A 24,533-nucleotide genomic window follows, 5' to 3' on the forward strand; every position below is an offset into this window, starting at 1 on the left:
TGCTGCTGTTGTTGCATACATAAAAAATGTGTAGTCCTTCCTTAACACCTTCTGGCCGACAATGCTCAAAAGCAGGGCCTCTGGTTTCTTAGGAAAGGTATACTTAAATACCTTTTTCAGCTCATTATAAATCATTTCCCAGAAAGCCTTAACCTTAGGGCAAGTCCACCAGAGGTGAAAGAACGTTCCTTCAGTTTCTTTACATTTCCAACATTTGTTATCAGGCAAGTGGTATATTTTTGCAAGCTTGACTGGGGTCATGTACCACCTGTATATCATTTTCATAATATTTTCTTTTAGGGCATTGCATGCCGTAAACTTCACACCGGTGGTCCATAACTTTTCCCAGTCAGCAAACATAATGTTATACCCAATGTCCTGTGCCCATTTTATCATAGCTGATTTAACCGTTTCATCTTGTGTATTCCATTTTAGCAGCAGGTTGTACATTTTTGAAAGAACTTTGGTTTTAGGTTCTAACAGTTCTGTTTCTAGCTTTGACTTTTCCACCTGGAATCCTATCTTTCTGTCCAACTTAAACACCTCTTTAATCTGAGCATAATGTAACCAATCTCTCACTTTATCTTTTACTTTTTCAAAACTCTGCAGCTTCCAAGAGTCTCCATCCTTTTCTAGTATTTCCCAATATTTCGGCCATTTGGCCTCCATATTGAGTCTTTTGTGGGCCTTAGCTTCCATAGGTGACAGCCACCTTGGAGTCTTATTCTCTAATAAGTCTTTGTACTTTATCCAAATATTAAACAGTGCTTTCCTAACAATATGGTTCTTGAAAGCCTTATGACTCTTAACCTTGTCATACCACAAATATGCATGCCATCCGAAAGCATTGTTAAAACCTTCCAAATCTAAAACATCAGTGTTTTCAAGAAGTAGCCAGTCTTTCAGCCAGCAGAACGCTGCTGCTTCATAGTACAGCCTTAAGTCTGGCAGGGCAAACCCCCCTCTTTCTTTAGCATCAGTTAATATTTTAAACTTAATTCTGGGCTTTTTGCCCTGCCAGACAAATTAGAAATGTCTCTCTGCCACCTCCTGAAACACTCCATTTTGTCCATAATCTGTAGGGTCTGAAACAAAAACAGCATTTTTGGCAATACATTCATCTTTATAACAGCAATTCGACCCAACAAGGAAAGTTTCAGTCTGGACCAACCTTCTAGATCCCTCTTAATTTCTGACCAGCATTTTTCATAATTATCCTTAAATAGGCCCAGATTCTTAGCTGTAATATTTACCCCTAGGTATTTCACCTTTTTAACCACATTTAAACCTGTCTCTTTCTGAAACCTTTCTGACTCTAATGATGTCAAATTCTTTTCCAATACCTTGGTTTTCTGCTTGTTTAATTTAAACCCTGCCACCCGACCAAACTCATGAATCAGTTGTAATACCCTTTTCGTACTGGATTCTGGCTCCTGTAATGTCAGAACTAGGTCATCTGCAAAAGCTTTCAGTTTGTACTGTTTAGCTCCGACCTGAATTCCTTCCACCAACTGGTCCCCTCGAATCATGTTCAAGAGCACCTCCAGGACCGAAATAAACAGCAGAGGGGAAATAGGGCAACCTTGTCGTGTTCCTTTCTCAATTTTGAATTCTTCTGTCACCACATTATTAACTATCAATTTAGCCTTTTGTTCTGAATAGAATCATAGAATCATAGAGTTGGAAGAGACCACAAGGGCCATCGAGTCCAACCCCCTGCCAAGCAGGAAACACCATAGATTGCCTCTATACCATTTTCAAACCCCCGTCCCACTCCCATCCCTTCCAAATTTTTCTTCATAAACCTCCATGAGATATTGTCAAAGGCTTTCTCCGCATCTATAAATATTAACACTGCTTTTGTGTTTATGTTTGTTTGTAAAAGTTCCAAAATGTCAATAATGTTCCTTGTATTAGTAAACAACTGTCTACCTGGGAGAAAGCCTGCCTGGTCCTTATGGATCACTTCATTTAGCACTTTTTAAAATCTACTTGCTAGAATGTCTGCAAAGATTTTGTAATCCACATTTAAAAGGGAGATGGGACGGTAGTTCTTAAGCTGTGTCTTTTCAGTTTCTGATTTAGGTATCAATGTGATGAAAGCTTCTTTCCACATGTCCGGTGCTCTTTTCCCCTCCATAATCTCATTGCAAACCTCCAATAAAGGGTGCATCAAAAAGTCTTTCAATGTCTTATAATATTTGGAGGTAAGCCCATCTGGCCCTGGAGATTTGCCCAGTTGCATATTCTGAATGGCTCCTTCAATCTCTTGTTGTGTTATTTTGTGATTCAGGATTGTCCTATTATTTTGAGACAGTTTCGGTAATCCATGGCTCCTCAAAAATTGGTTCATCTCAATCTCCCTCTCTGGCCCTTGAGTATATAGTTGTTTAAAGTATCTCTGGAAGCACTTTCTAATCTCCGTCGGATTTTGGATGTTTCTCCCATCAATCTCTAAATTTGTGACTGTGTTCAATTTCTGTCTTTTTTTCAACTGCCATGCCAGCAGTTTTCCACATTTATTTGCCGATTCGAATGACCTTTGTTTCATTAATTTAATTTTCCACTCCACTTCTTGATTTATCAATTTAGAATATTGTCCTTGATAAAGTTTAATTTCTCTCAAGATCTCCATTGACTTCGGTTTCAATCTTAACTTCTTCTCACAGTCCTTAATTTTCTCCAAAATCCTATCTTTTTTCTCATTTTGTGCTCTTTTCTTTATAGTATTTTGTTGTATCAAAAACCCCCTCATAACTGCTTTACTTGCGTCCCAGATCACTCTTTTTTCTATTGTGGTGTTCAGATTTATTTCAAAGTAGTCCTTCAAAACTTTTTGGGCCTTTTTAATAATCTCCTGGTCTCTAAACAAGTTGTCATTCATCTTCCATCTAAAGGAACCAGTTGGCATTAATCTCATGTCCATCTTTACTGCATTATGGTCGGAGCAAGTCTTTGGGCAGATTTCCACCTTTCTTATCTTAGGTGCCAGCCCTCTAGTTGTCCATATTTGGTCGAATCTTGTCCATGTCAGTTGGGCTTCAGAAAAGAATGTTCCTTCTCTTTCTAGGGGGTTCTGTGTCCTCCAGATGTCAATCAAGTCCATATTGTCAGTTAGTTCAAAAAAGGTTTTAGGTAGTCTGCCGTCTTTTGTAACATTCTGACCGTGTGACTTATCCATGTTTGTTGATACCACAATTGAGACACTTCAAGGGCCATTACAATATGGGACATAGCTTTCTAGTCCTTCTTAACTGCGGTGTTAGCTTTCTCAATCTCAGCAGCATTCGCCCCAGCAGCTGCAACTGGTGGCTCATTTTGGGTACACTCCCAGAGTTGCTTGGCCAACAGCCAATATTTGATCCACCACGACCAGTCCTCCCAAGTGCGGCCATCCAATTGCTCAAAAGAAACGTTAAAAGTCTCATGTGATTGAGATGGATTGAGATAGCATCCTCCCAGGGCTATAAGCTTACTCATGCTTCCTGCTGGCCGGTTGCTTCAAAGATGCTTCCTGCAGCAAGCTCCGCTTTCACCAGCAAGATCACAACTGCCTCTGCCCCTTTCCCAGCAGCAGGCAGGATCTCAGAGCTGGACTCCACTTTGTCTCATCCTCACACTCCGCACAAACGTGGCCTGGGACCTTCCATAACCTTTTGGACATCTGGCTGGGTCCGGTACGTTTCCATTGCTCCAGAATTCCCAGTCAGCAGCAGAGTGGCAGCGCGTGCTTGATGTGTGAGTGAAGAGAGAGTCCATACGCTGATTCTTTCTAAACTAAACAGCTTTATTTACACAGACAGATAAAATAACAAACACCGTCCGAGACAGCAGACATCGCGTGTGTGTCTCTTTCTTCTCTGTTGAGAAGTGAAAGTAACTCACAGACAAAGAACTCAGCTCCCGGATGTAGGAAGCTCCTCCCCAGATGCAGGACACATAGAGGTTAACCCCATAAATACCAAACCTCACAGAACATCCTTCTTGGGTGTCATTTCTAGAAGGTGTTGTAAGTCTTCACATAATTGGTCAATTTCAGTTTCTTCAGCACCAGTAGTTGGTGCATAATCTTGGTTTACTGTGATGTTAAAAGGTTTGCCTTGGATTCGTATCGAGATCATTCTATCATTTTTGAGATTGTATCCCAGCGCAGCTCTCGCCACTCTTTTGTTGACTATGAGGGCCACTCCATTTCTTTTACGGAATTCTTGCCCACAGTAGTAGATATGATGGTCATTTGAACTGAATTCGCCCATTCCTGTCCATTTTAGTTCACTGATGCCCAGGATGTCAATATTTATTATTGCCATCTCATTTTTGACCACCTCCAACTTACCCAGGTTCATGGTTCTTACATTCCAGGTTCCTATGCAATATTTTTCTTTACAGCATTGGACTTTCCTTTCGCTTCCAGGCATATCCGCAACTGAGCGACCTTTCGGCTTTGGCCCAGCCGCTTCATCAGCTCTGAATCTTCTTGTACTTGTCCTCCGCTCTTCCTCAATAGCATGTTGGACGCCTTCTGACCTGAGGGGCTCATCTTCCAGCATCATAACTTTTATATGCCTGTTGTCTTTGTCCATGGAGTTTTCTTGGCAAGGATACTGGACACTGGAGTGGCTTGCCAGTTCCTGTTCCAGGTGGATCATGTTTCGGCAAAACTCTCCACTATGACCTGTCCATCTTGGGTGGCCCTGCTTGGCATAGCTCATAGCTTCTCCAAGTTATTCAAGCCCCTTCACCACGGCAAGGCAGTGATCTATGAAGGGGCCATTGATATTACTTTGTCTGGTAGAATAACCCTGTGGCAACATGATGTTCCCACCCTCCACCCAGACCTATTGTCCACTTGGAAGCAAATAATGAACTTACCTAATTCCTGGACCTCCTCGCCCACTTCCCAATGCTTTTTCCATACGTTCCTCACAGGCCGCATAGACTCTTGCCTTCAAGGGCTGTTCTGGGTGTGTGGCCACCGCAGCTATGTATGGGCAAGCCCTCACTCCCATGGCTCCTGCTACCTCGGACTAATTTTACCTGGAATTAGGGTCACCCCCGAACCTCCCGCAGGGAGGATACGCAATAAGAGAGAAAAGGACCTGTCAGAACTGTCAAATGTATCTGCAAATGGTGAAACCTATGGCAGAGCCCTTTTCCCCGCCTACGGAGCAGGCTCTAATCACATAGATATTCTCAAGCTGACTGACATTTTATTGACATTTATGGAGGAGTCTAACGCAGCCACCCAATCTGTCTTAACGGAACTAACGGAAGTGAGGCAGGCTGCTCTTCAGAATAAATTAGCTTTAGATTATATTTTGGCCTCTACCGGAGGCGTTTGTGCCCTCATGGGAACAGAGTGCTGCACGTATGTCTACAATCTAACCCTGAACATCACAGGACATTGAAACAACATACACAAACTGACCGGCGAACTTAGAGACATCCAACATGAAGGCTTTTCTGACACAAAATTCTGGAGCTGGCTACCCAGGTCTGGATGGATAAAGCAACTTTTGGTGAATGGCCTCATGATACTGATTGCTGTGGCAGCTTGCGTCGCTTTATTCTGCTGCACGATCCACTGCTTTCCGCTCTGCTGTCAAACATGCAACGCCTGCGTCCCAGTTCATCAGCTGCGAACGTCAATTTGCTCCAGAACGGGGCCTCAGGTCCGGGATGTTCACTCCACTTGCGGCGAGATGAGGCCCCTCAGGACTCAGAGAGGTACAGGCTTTGGTTTTGACATGTCAGATTTTTACTAATTTGTGTGGAGAGAAGGATTGTGAGGTACCCACCTTCGCAATCTTATCTCCGAAGGGGGGAACTGTCGCAGGACCCCCCCCCCCCCACGATTCAGTTTGCACAAGCACTGCACACACATGACATTTGCCCCACTTCCTTCAATAAACTTTATTTAAAAGCCTTCTGTAAATAAGGAAGCGCTTGAATCATCAGTCTATCCCCACGGAACCCCATTCATTGTTTTCAATGCAGGTAGACCAGTTTCCCTGTGCAAATGAACTGCTGCGCTCCAGCCAATGAGCTTTTTGTCCAAGGGAGCCCTTGGATTTCTCCGTTAACAGTTTGGCGACCACGCTCAGGGACTCTTGGTTCTCCTGTGAAGGCAAATGGGGAGATAGAGGGGATCGGGCGCCACTGGGCAACCTTAGCCCAGGGATCCTTTTTCCTCTCCCTGCCTTTCCTTTGCGGGCAGTAATCAACTGTCACCAAAGGCTCAGCCAGGAGGAGCAAAGGCAAGGTCAAGCCGGCTAACTAAGGATCCCAGGATCCACAAGGGACATTCTTAGGATGTGAGTATGGTTTGAAATTAGTGCACTGGGAGGGGGTGGGTGGAAGGATAACGTCTCCATGACAGCCGAACCTTTCTTTTTTCTCTCTCCCAGACCCGATCCCTCAGAGTTTGGCCAGAGAGAGTCATGGGAAATCTCTCTCTCCTCGACCCAATCCTTCAGAGTTTGACTAGAAAGGGTCGCAGGAAAACACCTCTCTCTCCCCAACCCGATCCCTCAGTTTGGCCAGAGAGGGTTGTGGGAAATATCTTTCTCTCTCTCTCTCTCCTTGACCCGATCCTTCGGAGTTTGGCCAGAAAGGGTCCCAGGAAAACCTCTCATTCTCCCTGACCCGATCCCTCAGAGTTTGGCCAGAGAGGGTCATGGGAAATCTCTCTCTCTCTCTCTCTCCCCCCTTGGAGTTTGCCCAGAGAGGGCCGTGGAAAACTTTCACCACTTTTCTGAACAATACCCCTCGACCCGATCCCTTGGAGTACGGCCAGAGAAGGTTGAAGGGGCTTTACCTTCTCCTAAACTCTTTTTTCTCCTTAACCCAAACGAATCCGCACCTCTGGCACGACAACCCTTGTTGGGGCTGACTCATGTACGTGAGAACGCAAGGTCGTTTGTTCCCTTCCAAACCTTTGTTTTCTCGGGTTCCAATTTGGCATTGCACTACGCAAGCGTCCAGTAGGGAATCCTGAATCTAGTTTTGAGATCAGGAAGGAGGCTGTCGTGGGCGGTAGAGCAGGAGGTTCACGGAAAGGACGGGGCCCCGCACTAGGATTAGTCTTGTGAGCAGCGCTGAGTGAATTCCGGATCCGTGGTTTTTCCAGGTTAATAGATCCATGGTTTCCAGGCCAGTTGCCTGTGGTTTTAGTTGTAGGCAGGGATTGCCTGATTTTAGATTTCTACCCCCGGCAAGAGCAGGAGACCCGCCTCGCATGGTTTTCACCCACCAGCCTTTCCTCACCTCCAATTTAATGAATTGGTCAGATAAAATGCCCTCCCTCCAAGATGACCCCGATAAATGCTATCGACAAGTAGCCACTATCTTTCCCACTCACAATCCAACGTGGGCTGACGTGCACATGTTGTTAGGAGCCCTTTTTAATGAAGCTGAGAAGAGGGAGATACTAGTGAAAGCAGGGGAAGCTTTGAGCAGACCTGACTATCAAGCAGACAAACCCGCTGATATTCCCCCTTTGACAGCCCAAAACCTCCGGAATGACCCTGCCTGGGATTATAACACAACCAGGGGTATATGGGGTTTGAAGATATTTAAGAAAGCTATCCTAGATGGCTTGCAAGCTGCAGGACAGCAAACAGTAAACTGGACTAAAGTCCAAGCCATCCTACAAGGAGGATATTTGGAAGAAGATGACGGAAACTTTAGCAAAGTGGCTACATTTACAGGAAAAAGACATAATAGACCAGACAGAGAAAATCTTCAGAGTGAACTCAAGAAAAGCAAAAATGAACAAATGGCCGGCAAACTGCATCACTGTATTCACATCAAATTGGATGAAAGATAAGATCCTCCAAGTAAAGAGTAAAAACAAATTAACCATAGATGGAAAGGAAATAATAATTTTACGAGAAGTCCCACCTAGGCTGTTAAAAAAGAAACAGCAATTCCAATTTCTAACAAAAGCACTAAAGCCCAAATCAATATCCTTCAGATGGGAATACCCAGTGGGGATTTCCTTCAACTTCAAAGGAAAAAGAAGATGATTTGAGACATTTGAGGAAGCAAATATGTTTTGGAGGAAGTATCGAGGAGAATTAGGAGGTGGGAAAAGCGAAGTAAGAAATGAGGAAGGAAGGAAGGGAGAGCTATCGGATGAGGCGGAAAAAGAAGAAAGAGCTCAGCAAAGGGTGGAAGGATAAAGAACTACGCCAGTAGTAAAGAATCAGACCAATAACTATTACAAAACCCTTCTCCTTTACCACCGCAGATAATTTAAACTCTTTCCACTAACTTTATAATTTTTAAACTAATATAGAATGAAATTTAAATTGTTATCTTGGAACGTAAATGGTTTAAATAATAGGAGGAAGAGGCCGAAAATGAACGTATCTTAGAGAGACAGAAGTGGGACCTTGTTTGTTTACAAGAAACCCACATTAATACTAAGCATAAAAGACTATTGGTAAAACCAAAGTTAGGGGAAGAATTCATCGCATCTGATGTAAGAAAAAAGAGGGGGGTTGTAATGTATGTTAAAAGCAAATATAAACCAGAATTATTATATAAAGATAAAGAGGGGAGGATTGTAATAGTCAAAATATCACTAGAGGGGGAACCAATTGTGGTAGCAGGAATCTATGGATCAAATAAAAGAAAATCAGAATTCTATGTTAAAGTAAGATCATTATTAATGGAATATATAGATATGAGAATTATTGTGTTAGGGGATTTAAATGGAGTAATGGAACCAGAATTGGATAGATAGCAGAAGAAGAGGGGGGGAAATGAAGGGAAGTTGCCAAAAAGCTTTATGGAAATGGTAAAGATCTTTGATTTAGTGGATATATGGAGATATAAATATCTTGTCGAAAAGGAGTTCACATATTTCTCAGAACCAAAAAATTTGTATAGTTGAATCGACAGTATATGGATTACTAAGGATATGACAATTGAAGCAGAGAATGCCGAAATATTACCAAAAACACTTACAGATCACAATCCAGTATCATTAACTCTTAAAGGAAAAGAGGAGAAAGGGGGGGGGGAAGGTGGAGAATGAATGTTTTCTTATTAAAAAATGAAAAAGTAATATAAGGAGCCAGAAAGTTGATGAAGGAATATTTTGAAAACAATTGGAGGAAAGGGACAGATGTTAATAGATAGATAGATAATACTTTATTCGGCTATAAGCCCACAAGGTAAAACAAATCAATAGATAAAATAGGATTTTACAATCTAAAATATCAACTAAAATATTTCAACGCATAATCTCCTTCACATTACTTACAATCTCTAGATGTACCGTGTTATGGCCTTGAAGATAAAGATGGTTGTCAGAGCTGCCCTAGGTCCCAGCTCACAAAGGACCAACGCCAGTTCGTTGTTATATAAAACAGTCTTTATTGAAGCTCAGTTTCGCTTTCACAGCCGCAGCGCGCAGCTCTACGTCTCAAACTCTAGACCGCCGAAGCTCCGTCTGAGTCTCCTCCCCCCAGACACCAGTTTAAGACTCTAGCCTTGCTCCACCTCTTCCTCTGCTCTCTTCTCCTCTGGTTCCGCCTGTCCGCTGGGGTCTCGCCTCTCCTAGACTCTTCTGACGCTGAGTCTCCTGAGTCCTCCCCCTCCCTCCGGCGGGCTTTAGGACCTGGTTCCCCATCCGGGTTTCCTGCTGTGCCGCGCGCCTGTACATTCGAACTTGGCGTGCGCGCCCAGCCGGCTACCTTCCTCCTGACCGTTACACTGCTCCTGTCACTGCTTCCCCCTTCGGGGAGGCTAGCTGCACCTGACTCTCCCTCCGTTCCCTCACTCTGCGATGGAGGCGTGGCCACCTCTGACTCATCCTCTCTCCCTGCTGGAGGAGAAGCTGGCCCTGATACATGTGACTCTTCCCCCTCACTACGCTCTGGTGGAGGAGCTGGTCCTGCTCTCCCGCTGCTGCTTTGGGAGTCCCCGCTGGCCCCTTGCTTCTGGTGTGTCCCCCCTGGGACCCCCCTTGCCCTGGCCATCGGCGCCCCCCTCTGGGAATCTTCTGATTCGCTGGAGAGACTCATGGAATCTCTCGGGCCACTTTCATACTCCCCTACGCTGCCCTCAGATTCTTCCCCTTCGCTCTCCATCCCCTCTCTCCCCTGTGTCTCTGCTCCTGAGCCCCTGACATCCACCCCCCCCTCGAAGCCCCCCTTCCCCCTCCCCTTCTTCGGGTGCGGGTTCCGGGTGCTCCAGTGCTGTGGGGGTGAGTGCGGGGTACAGTTCTTCCCCCCTGGTGTGCAGCTCGCCAGCTGGATCCGGCCAGTCCGTGATGGGTTCGTCGACCTCGATCTCCTCTGCTTCTATCTCTCTGCAGCTGTGCTCGAACCCAGGATCCTCCCCCAACACGTCCATGTCCGTCTCTCCCCCTGTTGCCTCGGGTGATGCTGCGTGTAAGGGCCCCCTCAGCAGTTCCCTGCTCCACCCCACCTCCGGTTGATTGTCCCACCAATAAGAGCGGTCTGTGGCAAACCCCGAGAGTGATCCCTCCGGGGATCGTGTGTCTGGCGCCAGCTCCTCATCTGATGAGAACCCGTGGAACGTGCTGGCTGAGAGTGTGGGTGTGAAAAGCCAGTCGTCGAAATAATCTGCCGGCATAGGTCTGTGTGGGAAGAGTGCATGGAACTCGTCTTTGAGGTAGTGCTCCTCCACTGCATAGTACGGCACCCACCTGTTGGCGCTGGCCGGGGTACCTTCCCTGGCGAGGAGATATTCAACTCCCTCTTCCCCCCATCTCGAGTCTAAAATCTCCGTGACCTCGTTGAGTGGCGCCGCCCTCGGTGACCCCTCCCCTGTTGGCGATGTGCTGAGTGGGTCTGGTGCGGCCCCTGGCGCCTGAAACCTGTGGGGTTCCTTGTAGGGTGTGAGCACTGATCTATGAAAGACCGGGTGCATTCTGGAGCCCTCCGGGAGTGCCAACCGGAAGGCCACTGGATTGATTTGTGCCTCGACTTGGTAAGGCCCTAGCTGCTTGTGTCCGAGCTTCTTCTTAGCCAACGTCCTGGCTGGCACTGCCTGGGCTGCTAACCAGACCCAGTCCCCCACCTGGATGTCTTCCCCGACTCTCCTGTGCCTGTCTGCCTGCATTTTGTAGGCGTGTTTAGCTAGCTCTTCGGAGTTGCTCGTGGACCTCCTGTAACTCCGCTGCCAAGGCCTCTGCTCCCCGTGGCTCCCCCTCCCCCTTCGTCTCCAACCCCGGGAAGGTTCTGGGATGCCGCCCATTGTTGGCGAAGAAAGGTGTCACCCCCGTAGACACGTGCTTCGTGTTGTTGTAGGCAAACTCGGCCAGCGGTAGGTAGTCCACCCAGGTCGCGGGCTGTTGATTCGCGTAGCATCTCAGGTACTGCTGCATGATGGCGTTGACCCTCTCTGCTTGTCCGTTGGTCTGCGGGTGTCGTGCCGACGCTAAGTTGATCTTGACGTTCAGGATGCCCAGCAGCTTGTGCCAGAAGCTCGAGATGAATTGGCGACCCCGGTCGGACAGGATGGACCGCGGCAAGCCGTGAACCTTGAACACGTGGTCTATGAACAGCTTGGCGGTCTGTTCCGCTGTGGCCACCTTCGCGCAAGGAATGAAGTGCGCCATCTTGGTGAACAGGTCTACGACCACGAGTACCGCTGTTTTGCCTCGCGAACTGGGCAGATCTGTGACAAAGTCCAGGGCCACTTTCTCCCACGGCTCGAGCGGCGTCTGTAGGGGTTCCAGCAGTCCCGCCGGCGGCCTGTGTACTGGTTTGGCCCTTTGGCATGTGTCACACCTAGTGACGTAATCCGCGACTTCTCCCCTCATCTTGGGCCACCAAAAGTCTCTGGCTACCAATTCCGCCGTCTTGTCCTTGCCGAAGTGCCCGGCGCTGGGCGCGTCGTGTAACTGCTGCAGTACTTTCGCGCGGAGGTCGTCTCCCGGCACGTAGAGGGCCCCCTTGCGGATGAGCAGTCCGTCGCGTATCTGGAACTCGTCGTCCTTCGCTGCACCTCTTCGCACCTCCTCCATCTTGGATTGTGCGAACGAATCCGTCTGCAGCACGCGACATACCACGTCCAGGTCCACGGTGACTGAAGCGCACGCCCACGCTTTCGGTGCGAAAATGTGTTTGGCCACCACCGGTGCCGCTTCCTCGAGGTACTGCGGCTTCCTGGACAGTGCATCCGCCATGACGTTGTTGTCTCCCAGGATGTATTCTATCCGGAAGTCGAAATCCGCAAAGAACTCCGCCCAGCGGATGTGTCTCTGGTTCAGGAACCTCGCCGTGCGCCAGTACTCCAGGTTCTTATGGTCCGTGCGGACCGGCACTATGTGTCTGGCTCCGATGAGGAAGTGCCGCCACGCCTTGAAGGCTGCATGAATGGCCAGCAACTCCCTGTCCCAGATGGTGTAGTTCTGTTCCGACTTGCTGAGTTTCCTGGAGTAGAATGCGCATGGCCTCCAGTTCCCTTGCGGGTCTTGCTGCAACAGGACCGCCCCCACCGCTCTGTCTGAGGCGTCCGTTTCGACCCTCATTGGTTTGCTGGGGTTTACGTGCAGCAGCTGTTCTTCGGACGCGAAGAGGCACTTGAGTCTCCGAAAGGACTGCTCCGCCTGTTCCGTCCAGGTGAACTTCTTCTTCTTGGAGCTGAGGGTGTCCGTGATGGCCGCCGTCTCCATCGCGAATCCCTTGATGAACTTGCGATAGAAGTTGGCGAATCCGACGAACTTCTGGACTTCCTTCCGATTGCGCGGGCTCTTCCAGTCCAACACCGAGCAGACCTTGGTGACGAGTCCCTTGTTGGACAGCTTGTAGCCCAGGAAATCCACCTCCGTCATGTCGAACTGGCACTTCTCCAGTTAGGCGTAAAGTCTGTGCTCCCGTAGTCTCTGCAGGACCTCCTTGACGTCTCCCTCGTGAGCCTCCTGTGATTCCGAGAAGATCAGGATGTCGTCTAGGAAGCAGACACACTTCTTGTAGAGGAGTCCCGCTCACACGTGGTGCATAAATGCTTGGAAACAATGGGAGCCATTTTGGAGACCGAACGGCATAACTCGATATTCATAGGTGCCTAACGGCGTAAACATGGCCGTCTTCCACTCATCGCCCTCCCGCATGCGTATAAGGTTGTACGCCTCGTAAATCCAACTTGGTGAAGATTCGTCCCTTCCTCACCGTCGCGAGCAGGTCGTCGATCTTGGGCATGGGGAATGCTGTGGGCTTTGTCCTGGAATTTATGATCCTGTAATCAACTACCAGCCTGCGTTGGGGCGTGTCTTTCTTCTTCACGAAAAACACGGGACTGCCCCCCACTGCTTTGGATTCTTGGATGAATCCCCGCTTCAAGTTGTGCTCTATGAACTCCCTGAGTTCTTGCAGTTCATCTTCAGACATGGAATACAGTTTTCCAGTTGGCAGCGTCGCCCGCGGCAGGAGGTCAATCTTGCAGTCGTAGGGCCTGTGGGGAGGCAGCTTGTCCGCTTCCTTCTCGCAGAAGACCTCCAAAAACGCCTTGTACTTGTTAGGTACCGCTTGCACCATGCCCAGATGTAGCTGTGGTTCATCCCCTTGCCCCTCCTCTTCCTGGCTGGTCCGGATGCAGTGTTCCGTGCAGTAGGAGGAGCAGAAGGTCAATTGACGCTGGTACCATGCTAAAGCTGGGCTGTGCCTATCCAGCCAACTCATGCCCAACACTATGGGTGTGTCCGACAGGTGGGTGACGTTGAAGCTGATGACTTCGCGGTGATTTCCAATTTGCAGTACCATAGGGGGTGTTTGCTGTACCACCTGTCCTCCCAGTAGCTCTCTGCCATCGACCGTGACTACGTTTAGTGGCATCGTGGCTGGTAGGAGCGCTATGCAATGTTGCCTGATGAAGTCCACTCCTACAAAGTCTGCATTACTGCCAGAGTCAATGGTAATAGGAACTTCCAGGGTGAGTCCATTGGGCAGCTGGAGCGATGCGGTGAGTTGCACCACTGGTTTGGGTGGGAGGGGGTCTGTGGGCTGTAAAATCTCTGGGGACTGCTTCACTGACTCGACTGGCTGGGCCCCAGTGCCTCTGCCTCCAACCAGGCTTCGGCGTTTCCCTGTAGCTGTTCCCCCTGCTGAACTGCTTCCCTTACTGTTACTGAGGCTGCAGTGTGCCTCTGGATCCTCTGGGGACACTCTTTGGCCATGTGCTGTGCACTGTCGCAGATATAGCACTTCCTGTTCCCTCTAGGAGCCTTCGCCTTGACTGCTCCTGGTGTTTGGGCTCTGGTCGCTGTCTGAGCCCTAGCACCATCTATCTCCATCGGCTCTTCTCCCCTCCCCAGTGGAGGCGTGGATTGCGCGCGCCCTGTCTCTCTGGGTAGTAAGGGAGGTGTTCTGGCTGGTGTGCGCCCCATACTTCCCTCATTCCTGCTCCAAGGGCGTTCTTCCAGGCGCACGCCTATCGCCAGCGCTTTCTGCACGACTTCTGTGGTGCTGTTAGGTCTCTCCCCCCTTGCCAGCTCATCTTTCACTGGCCCATTTAGCCCCTCCCAGAACAGATCCCTGACGACCACGGAGTCCTTCTCCCAGCCCAGCACATTTACTAACGCAAAAAAGCGGGAGTGATATTGTCTCACAGTGGCTTTGCCCTGCTTCAGTCCATGCATTTCCCTCCTGGCCACATCCACATCTACTGTTGATTGAAAACAATCGTCCATAGCCTTGATAAAGGCGTTTGAATCTTTGAGGGCGGGATCATTTTCGCGCCATAAATTGCGCAGCCACGATTTCGCTTCTCCATGCAGATGAGTTATTATGAAGCCCACTGATTCTGATTCGCTGGAGAGACTCATGGAATCTCTCGGGCCACTTTCATACTCCCCTACGCTGCCCTCAGATTCTTCCCCTTCGCTCTCCATCCCCTCTCTCCCCTGTGTCTCCTGAGCCCCTGACAATGGTGCATAGAGTTTACTGGATTTTTAATAATCATGCAGCATTCCATGAAGTCTTTTATATGAAGGAACTGAAATCAGGAATCTAGGAACCTGTAATGTTCTATAAGAGTCAATGTCCTGGAGTAGATAAGCTAGATGTAATTCAGGTGGTTTAGCAGCAATTTCCAGAATGATTGAACTCAGTATCCTTGATCGGGGAACAATGTATAAGGGGCAATTAAACAAGATATGATGAAGGGATTCTATTGATTTGTTGTCGCATGAGCATAAAACAGAGGTTTTACCGTTAGAGAATCTATTGCTCAGCACATTTGAGGGGAACACATTAAATCTGGCTCTAACAAATGCGAATCTATGCGACGCAGCCGATAAAGTAGACAGATATCGAGGAATCTGGGACATAGATGTAATGCCCAGATTTATCGGGGAACATGTACCTCCACCTGTAGTAAGATTTTGTTGCAAATCTACCTCCTCCAGTCTTTGTTTAATGACCTTTTTAGCTGTAATTAGATCTAAATTAAGAATATCGGAAGGAGAGATTCCATAAGACAACAGTTTGGAATGGATTTTTGTTGCCCATGGGCTGGTGAATTCATCTCTCCAAAGGCACTGAATAAGATAGTAGTTTGGCAATTTATGCCAGAGGGACAGCCAATAATTAAAGGCATGTCTCCACATCAGAATCTCTAGGGAGGGGATGTTAAGTTCTAAGCGAATGGCAGAGTTGCTTACACAGGAGGGTAGTTTCAGAAGGCGTCTTAGAAAAAGATTTTGCAATGTCGCCAGAGGCAAGAGGTTTACAAAGGCGCCCCATAAAGGGACCGCATAGGCCATAGTTGCAACCACTTTTGCACTATAAACTTTTAAGGCGGATGGAACATGCATAGCCCCCTCAGTAAAGAAGAAGCGTAATAGAGCATAGATAAGGGCTTTGACCTTATTTTGTAAATATGTGATATGCGCTTTCCATCCCATATTATACTGGAAGTAAATTCCTAGATATTGAAATTTGTAAACTTGTTCAATTGGCTTCTCCTCGAGTTCCCATCTATACAGTTTACGACTCCTGGAAAAAATTAGGACTTTAGATTTGGAATGGTTAATAGTAAGTAAATTTGTTTGACAATATAATGCAAAAATCTTAAGGGCCCTCCTCAAACCGATTCGAGAATAAGAGAGGATCACTGCATCGTCAGCGTACAATAATAAGGGGCAGCGATAGTCTGCAAGCCTGGGTGCATGAATGGAGGTTTGGGCCTCAGCTAGGGGCGTTCTCATATCACTAATATAGAGGTTAAAAAGATAGGGGGCAAGGATGCATCCTTGTCGTACCCCCTTATTTATTGGTACAGAGTTTGTGAGATCGCCCTCAGGTGTTAACCTCACCCTAGCGGCCGTCCCTTCATGTAATTTAATCATAAGCCACAACAGCCTTTTTTCTATACCCCACTTTGCCAGTTTTTCCCATAACAGCTCTCTTGAGATACTGTCAAAAGCCGCCTTCAGGTCTATAAAAGCGGCACATAGAAGACCATGAGTAGGGGAAGAATACTTCCGCGCCAGGTGATATTGAATTATAGCATGGTCAATAGAAGCACGATTTGGTCTAAACCCGGCCTGTTCATGGCCTATCAGATTGGAATCTTCGGCCCATTGGGTTAGTCTGGTTAGAAGGAAGCGAGTATAGATTTTCCCGATGATTGATAGTAAACTGATGTTACGATAGTTTCCTGGGTCCTCTGGTGGTCCTTTTTTATATATAGGAATTATGATGGACTCCTTCCATGATCTAGGTATCTGGCCCGTGGCATTGATTGCATCAAAGATTTTTGCAAGAATTTTAGCCCACCATGTTGGGTGTTGTTTAATAGCTTCCGCCGGGATCAGATCGGGCCCTGGGGCTTTATCAGTTTTCAGTTTAGCAATTAAATCTACTATTTCCTCCGGGTCAGTATCTGGCCAAATGGGCAAGTGACTTGAAAGAGTATCAGAATGAATGTTAGAGATGTCTGTCTGGGAGAAATATTTTCTTAGAAATTGTTCCCATGTCGGGGCTGGTATAACCGTCAATGGGTATTTCCTCGATCTTTTGTTGATTAAATTCCAAAAACCGCGAGAGCTGCGAAGCTTAGAGGCAGCAATCAGCGCTTGCCAACGTCTTCGCTGCCGCTCGTGCTTGGCTGACTTCTGTGCCTGTTTGTAAGCAATTTTGGCCTGCAAGTACTCTGGGGGGAGAGTTTCAGCTCCAGAAGATTTATATCTGTTATAGATACAACAGAGAGAGAGTCTAGCTTGCTTACATTTGGCATCAAACCACGGTGCACCGAACCTGGGTTGATCTCGGTTAACCAGGTGAGCCGGCATCGTAAAGAAGCTAGTTAAATCTGCAGAAAAGTGGGAGAACCACTCCAGTATCCTATTTGGTTCAGACCGCTCCGCCAATGAAACAATAAGGGATTCGGAGATATTCCTCTGGAAGAATTCTGCATATTTTGGGGCCTGTTTCATAGACCATTTAATGCCTCTTACTTGAGCTGTGGCATTTAAACCTACATGAATTGGGTGTGTACCGCTAACCGGGTGCCAGTCAAGCGTTAGCTTGGCCGCTAGAGGTAGGTGGTCACTGGAATGTACATTATCTACTTTGAGATAAAAGAAGTTTGAAAATAGGTCATCTGAAACTAGAAGATAGTCTAGGACACTATTTGATGTTGTGCCCAAGTGAGTAAATTCACCTGGCACGTCCGGAGGGCAGTTGCCATTTAAAATGTTCAAATTCATACGAATGGCCAATTGGTAAAGAAGGACTCCCGCCTCATTCACTCTGTTGTCCTTAGATCTTCTTGATGTAAAAGAGATTAAATCAGATTTTGGGTAGGGGGGAGATACCCACCACTTGGCCTTAATTATCCCATTCCAGTTGGCGGCTGTACGTGCATTAAAGTCACCACCCATTATCGATGGAATATTAGGGTACATAACATAGCATGCCAATAAATGATCTTCCAGAGAATCCCATCTATAATGAAGGTCTGATACATGACCACCTGGAGGAAGATAAACATTGGTGATTAATAGTGAGAATTTTTCACTTGAAATCAGACCAGTAAAAGCAAAAGGAGGAAAGGACTGAACTAGCGAGAGTTTAGCTCTCATTTTAAGCGATATGGCGATTGCAAGACCGCCTCTGGACCGGCCACCTTTCTGGGAGGGGATAGCTGGAAGTGATATCAGTTCAAAGCCATTCATATCTATTTTATCTTCTTCCCATGTTTCTTGCAAAAGGATTATCTGAAAAGAGTTTATATAGGACAGAAATTCGGGATCTAATCTTTTCTTTTTCCAGCCAGCAATGTTCCAACTTAGGACTGCTAGCTGGGGACTTCTGTGTTGTTCTTTTAACAGTCAACACGGAGGGGGGGCAGACCCTCTGTTAAAGACAGAAGATGTAACCAAAAATTCAGTTATTTTACTTTGGGAAGATGGTAACTGTGAGGAGCCCTCCAAATTAAAGTTTTTAACAATTTGGTTCGACTGTTGGCACACCGTGGATGATCCACTGAAAGTAGATCCCTGAACAGGAAGTCTCTTCATTTCAAAATTCTTGGTACAACTTGACAGAGAGATACCCAGGGAGGGAGAAGTTGAGTCCATCGGAGTAAACCCTCTCGCAGATTTATCATCTGACATTCGGATGATTTTATTGATGCGTCCCATCGGGTCTTCAATCGTTTCCGACGGCAGGTCCCGAGGTGTAACATTCGCAGTTTCCTTTGAAGGAGGTAATTGAGGGGGCATCACGGGGGTGAGAATTGCGGAAGACTCTCTCAGGGGCATCACTTGTGGACTACTTCTATATCTGGACGAAACTGGTGAAGATTCTAGCTCTGGCATAGATGAGTGAGTTAAAGAGGGATTTGAGTCAAGCAGGGAAATCAGAATTTCGTCCTTAGGTATGTTGGTCGATGAATATAAATGAAGGTTCGGTGAGGATGGCAGAGCCTGGTCGTCTCGTGATGTAACGCACGGGGCAGAAACAACTTGAAGATTTGAGTCTTGTCGGATGGTTTTTGATTTCAGAGTGGGGCTGAGCTGAAGAAGGTCAACCACTTCTGTCCGGTGAGCCCAAGTGGGATTATTTGAGACATTGTTAGTATCTTCCCCTCTATGTTGGACTTGCAAAAGCTGAGATTTAAGCGTGTCAAATCTTTGCATCATCACCGACTGTTCTTTCGGTGGGAGGGCTCTGAACGCATCTATAAGTTCCCTTTCGTCAAGGGCAGACTGCAAATTATCGTCCTCATATATAGCTGTTTGAGAGGATATCGAGTTTGTTCGAGGATGGCACGCTGCAGAGTCATCGCGGTTGGGCCTGACAGTATTTTGAAGTAAGGCAGAGTCTCTTGTCCTAATGTCCTCACCACCAGGGCACCTATTTAGAAGGGGTTTGATCTTACTGTCTGTATAAACCCTCATTGCTACGATGTCGGCCATGGACAAAAGCGTTTTCCTCCTAACAATAATAGATGGTATCTTTTCAGAGTGGAACGCAAGTATCACCTTCAAGAAGTTGGTCTGCCAGAGAAGGGGCATCACAGCATATAGGTCAATCTGATGTTTCTTAATTTTTTTTTAAAGTTTGCTTAAACAGTCTTTAGCCCCTTCTAGCGTTGACCATCTGGACCATAAAGAAGGCTGATCGCCGAAGAATTGATGCTTTTGAATTATGGTGCTGGAGGAGACTCTTGAGAGTCCCATGGACTGCAAGAAGATCAAACGCATCCATTCTTAAGGAAATCAGCCCTGAGTGCTCACTGGAAGGACAGATCGTGAAGTTGAGGCTCCAATACTTTGGCCACCTCATGAGAAGAGAAGACTCCCTGGAAAAGACCCTGATGTTGGGAAAGATGGAGGGCACAAGGAGAAGGGGACGACAGAGGATGAGATGGTTGGATAGTGTTCTCGAAGCTACAAACATGAGCCTGACCAAACTGCGGGAGGCGGTGGAAGACAGGAGTGCCTGGCGTGCTCTGGTCCATGGGGTCACGAAGAGTCGGACACGACTAAACGACTAAACAACAACAAGCGTTGACCATCTTCCTATTTCCGACCTGACAGAAAGGCAACTTTTCTTGGGTTGCAGAGTTAATATCTGATTGTTCAATTGGGAATTTAAGATATATTTAATTTTAGTCTCCTTTATTTTATCTGAATTGGGGTGAGGCAATAAGTTTTTGACCTCACAAACTGAAGATTGTGTTGTTGATTCAAGTTTTTCGATTTTCAGCAGGATATTGGATAATTGTGAAGATACCTCGTCCAGCCTTTTAAAAATACAGTGAAGGGTCTTAATTACTAAGTGTAACTGCTCACAACCGGGGAACTCCCCCATATCAGATGCCAAACCATCTTCCTGTGATGAGAGTTTTTCTTTCGTATTCTCCTTTACAGGCTTTACTTTTGAAACATTTTGAGTCATCGGAATTGGAGTAGCTTCTAAATCAATTAGAGGTAATGTAGCAAAGGAGCACCCGTGGTGAGTTTAAAATAAGGATCAGCCAGAGACAGCAACTGGAGAATAAGAAGGTGAGGTTTATTGCCAGGCAATAAGGACCCAGTTGGAATATCTTCCAAAGAACTGGGACCCCGATAGACAGAAATCCAGAGGTCTTTATACCTGAGTAAATCACAGCAAATCATTGATCATCAAACAATCACGAGGGACTCACAATATTGTCAGCGAGAATCAGCCAATTAGCAAGCGGTTGTCACGCTACTTGACCCCTGCTCAAGCCTTGGTCAGCACCGGGTTCTAGTTCTGCTTTCCGATGCTTGCAGTGACGCTCTGTCTAACCTTTCCCCTAGTTATGACAGGACCGGAGCTTGGACATTTTGTGGTTTTGCTCTTCCTGTTCTGTGGATTAATTTAGCCTGTATCTGAGGGGAATTTGTACCAGAATCTCTGATTCATGTCTTTGTCCGGGGTACACAGATGTTTAGGGGAAAGGTCAGCTCCTAACTTTGCTGTTTCAAGCAGTTTGCAGTTTGCTAAGCACAGCTTCCCTTTTGATTCAAAATGGATTATAAAGTACTGTAATCCTTGATTTGTGTAAGCATATTTGGATATATATTGAATATATTGGTTACTGATAACTGATTATATGGATAGCATAGGGGTAGCCCTTCTTCCTTGCCTCATTCCCCCCTTTTCAAGCTCAGAGAGAAGATTCATCTGACTCCTGAGCTTGAACACCACTCAGGACATCAGAATAAACTGTTGCTTCCTGCAAAGGGGCCTGTTCCTGCACTGGGACCTGTTCCTGCACTGGGACCTGCTCCCTATGCATTCGCTCGTAACCATCGTCTTCCTCTGGCTCATCTGGCACTGGAGGCAAAGCTCTGTATATTGCCATAATCTGAGGGTCAGTGAGATGTTTAACATTGCGGGCTATCATTCCCCTAAGCAAAGACAGACAACAAGGGATTACAGAAAGAAACAACAGAAAAACAATTCCTCCTATGGTTAAGGCGGTCAGAATGCCATGCACCCACCCCTCTCCTGGGATCCATGACCATATCTTTCCCCAGGGATCCTGAGTGGGTGTGTTGTCAAGTACCAGAGACTGCAGTTTTCCCAATTCGTCCTCGATCGTCTTGTTGAGGTCGTGGAATTTAACCTGGCATTGACCTTTTGGGACAATTTTACAAAAACCGCCTGAGCGTGCAAGGAGGTAGTCCAAAACCAATCTATGGGTCATCGTCAGTTGGTTCAAATCCTCAACCTCTGACTGCAAGGAGCGCAAGACATGGGTGGTGGCATTGATAGTTTTCTCCAGCCTGCATGTAAGAGCAAACAGTGCCTTTCTATTTTGCTCAGCAACTATTCCTGGGTAAATCCCCATTGAGAGGAATCCTATAAATCCACCCCCAACGCTCCCTACAGAATTTGTCAGATAAATTTCATCTTCACAGTGTCCGCCTAGGGCCGCCCTTTTCCGTCTGCTTGCAAGATGAGGTACCTTGTGATTGACCTCCACTGCAACCGGAAAGGTAAATGCCCCCACGCCAACACACTGGAAATTTCCTGGGTGGAAGTTTGTCGCCAATCCATCATATAGAAACCAGAGGTTAGGATCTTTAATCATCCAACCAGAACAAATGGACCCTTGTCCGGTGAAATTAACTGAGTACTGAGGAAAGTATGGGTATAAATCTGACGAGGTCGTATTGCCCTGGTAGGAGGCATTGTGGGAACCCCAAAGCCAAAATTTATCCGAGCATTGGGTATAATTTCCCAGCCATCCTTTGTCAATGTGGTACTTAACTTGGGGCCAATACTTCCATTTGGAATTCCATACTCCAGTGGCATGACAACAAAAACATAGACCTTTTGTGGTTCTGGTATATCTGATATATCGGTAGGGGATGTCATTCATTTCAGTAGGTGGGGCTGCAAAGAGACCACTCTGATTGTAAAGTAGGCCTGCCAAAACAACATCAGGATCCTTGATTAATCCTGGTATAAGGGACATGTCTGCTACCTTTCTCGGGTGTTCATAATATAGGGTAGCATTCTCCCCATATATCTGGAACATGTGTTCAGCATGGTTTATGAAGACATTACCTACTACCATTGGGCCTCTCTGGAGCCACAAGCACATCAATATCAACAGAAGCTTCATTTTCATTTTCCCCATGTATGCCTTCAAGGTTGAACCTTATCAGTTCCGGCTCTAGGTCGATGTTAATACTGTGATCCTTCTTGTATACACAAAATACAATGATCAGGACCAGAAGGAGTGAGATTGCAACAATTATATAAGGTAGCAGGTACCAGAACATACCCTTTAGTGAGATATAGCCTCCCGCTCGGCCGCACCCAGTGGACTTATTGGTTGTCCCCAGGTTCTGGTCGAACTGGTGAGGTCAACTCACACCGTATACACTCTGCAACTGCTACCTTGAAGGGACCTGTGGGTGGTGAAGGGAAAACAGCTACAGTGACCAGTATAGCACCGGGAAATGCTCCTTGGGGTGGTGGGTAGGAGAAGCTTCGTATGGCCCTCCTTGGTTCCCCTGGCATGTACTTTCCCTTGTATGTGAACTATTGTCTTGGACCTGCTAGTGCCCAATCTGGTATGTAGACTTCCCAAAGAAAGAAAGGGATGTAACAACTATATGCTGTTACCCAATCCACCCACTTGTCATGGATGTCCCCCCTTTTGTCAATCCTTGTTATTGTTATTTGTACTAAGGGTTTATGAGCAAAGTCTGGCTGGAATCTGGGATTGACTGAAATTTTTACTGGTATGGGTCCTCCCATACGCTGGTGCAGCTCCTCAATCTTCCGGTGTGCGTAGACTCACTGGCTTCCGGGGTGCAGTGAGAGCAGACCTGTAGTCCCGTTGCCCGTGCTCCTGCCCGCTTCCGGTGGGGCTAGGTGCAGGGGTTCCTGGTGAGCTTCAACTTCAGAGGGTTAGATGGGTTCAGCTCACAGTTCCAATGACCCTCAGACCGCTTCAGACGAGAATGATGAATCCACGGGGTTACTTCCGCTACTTTCGCCGCTGTAGGTGTGGCCAGCAGAACCGTGTAGGGACCTTTCCAGCGAGCCGTCAGTGGTTCGTCTTTCCAATCTCGTACCCAAACTCGGTCTCCTGGCCGAAAAGGATGAACTGGCTCGGATAGGCAGATGGGAATGCGCTGGAGACACCACCTGTTTAAATCAAGAAAAATACGAGAAAGAGCCTGGATTTGTTCTGCTGTTATCTGCCCCCCCACCTGAGTCAAGTCTGCTGTTTTTCCCCTGGCTATTGGAGGTGGTCTCCCATACAAAAGTTCAAACGGAGAAAGTTTCAGTCTCTTTGTTGGTGAACATCTGATCCTAAACAAAGCTATAGGCAACATGTCTACCCATTTACAATGAGTTTCTTGGCACAATTTCGCTAATTGTGCTTTCAGAGTCCGATTCATCCTTTCGGTTTTCCCTGAACTTTGAGGTCTATAGGCCGCATGTAGTTTCCATTGTATTTGCAAGGCTTTGCATACACCATCCACTATTGATGCAATGAAAGCTGGACCATTGTCACTGCCTATGCACCTTGGTAGACCAAACCTTGGAATGATTTCTGTTAAGAGGCGTTTTACAACCTCCTGGGCCTTCTCTGTTCTAGTAGGATAGACTTCAGGCCAACCTGTAAGAGAGCATGTGAAGACCAGAAGTGCCTTATATCCTTTTGCCTTTGGCATTTCCGTAAAATCTACTATAAAATTATCCATTGGCATTAAGCCTGTTTGCTGTATTCCTGGTGGAGGAACTGGGCCTTGCTTTGGGTTGTTCTTTGCACACAGAAGGCATGCGCGTGATACTGCTTCAGCCAGCTGTGATATCCTGGTTATGTAAAATTGCCTATTCAGGCTTTCCCTCAATGCCGTGGCCCCATAGTGAGTGGACTCATGATATTGTTTCACTATGTTCCTGCCTAAGGCTTCTGGGACAAATACTCGCTGGTCTGGAAGGATAAACCATCCATCCTGTGGTGGCATTCTGTATCCCCCTTCCTGTTGGGCCCATTCCTGTTCTGCCTCCGTGTAGATGGGCTTTATTTGCTCTAAATCAACTGCT

At 46.9% G+C, this 24,533-nt stretch overlaps 1 protein-coding gene and 1 pseudogene across 1 annotated transcript; both read right to left on the minus strand.

The window, feature by feature from the left end:
* LOC144326336 (adhesion G protein-coupled receptor D2-like) overlaps window positions 1-24,533 on the minus strand; it is a 761,129-nt pseudogene that overhangs the window by 73,379 nt on the left and 663,217 nt on the right.
* Window positions 20,427-24,066, minus strand: LOC144326378 (uncharacterized). Its single transcript, XM_077922944.1, has one exon. The coding sequence runs from the start codon at window positions 22,603-22,605 to the stop codon at window positions 21,124-21,126; it is 1,482 nt and encodes a 493-aa protein (XP_077779070.1). The 5' UTR covers window positions 22,606-24,066; the 3' UTR covers window positions 20,427-21,123.

Source organism: Podarcis muralis, chromosome W (genome assembly GCF_964188315.1).
Source record: "Podarcis muralis chromosome W, rPodMur119.hap1.1, whole genome shotgun sequence".
Lineage (NCBI taxonomy): Eukaryota > Metazoa > Chordata > Lepidosauria > Squamata > Lacertidae > Podarcis > Podarcis muralis.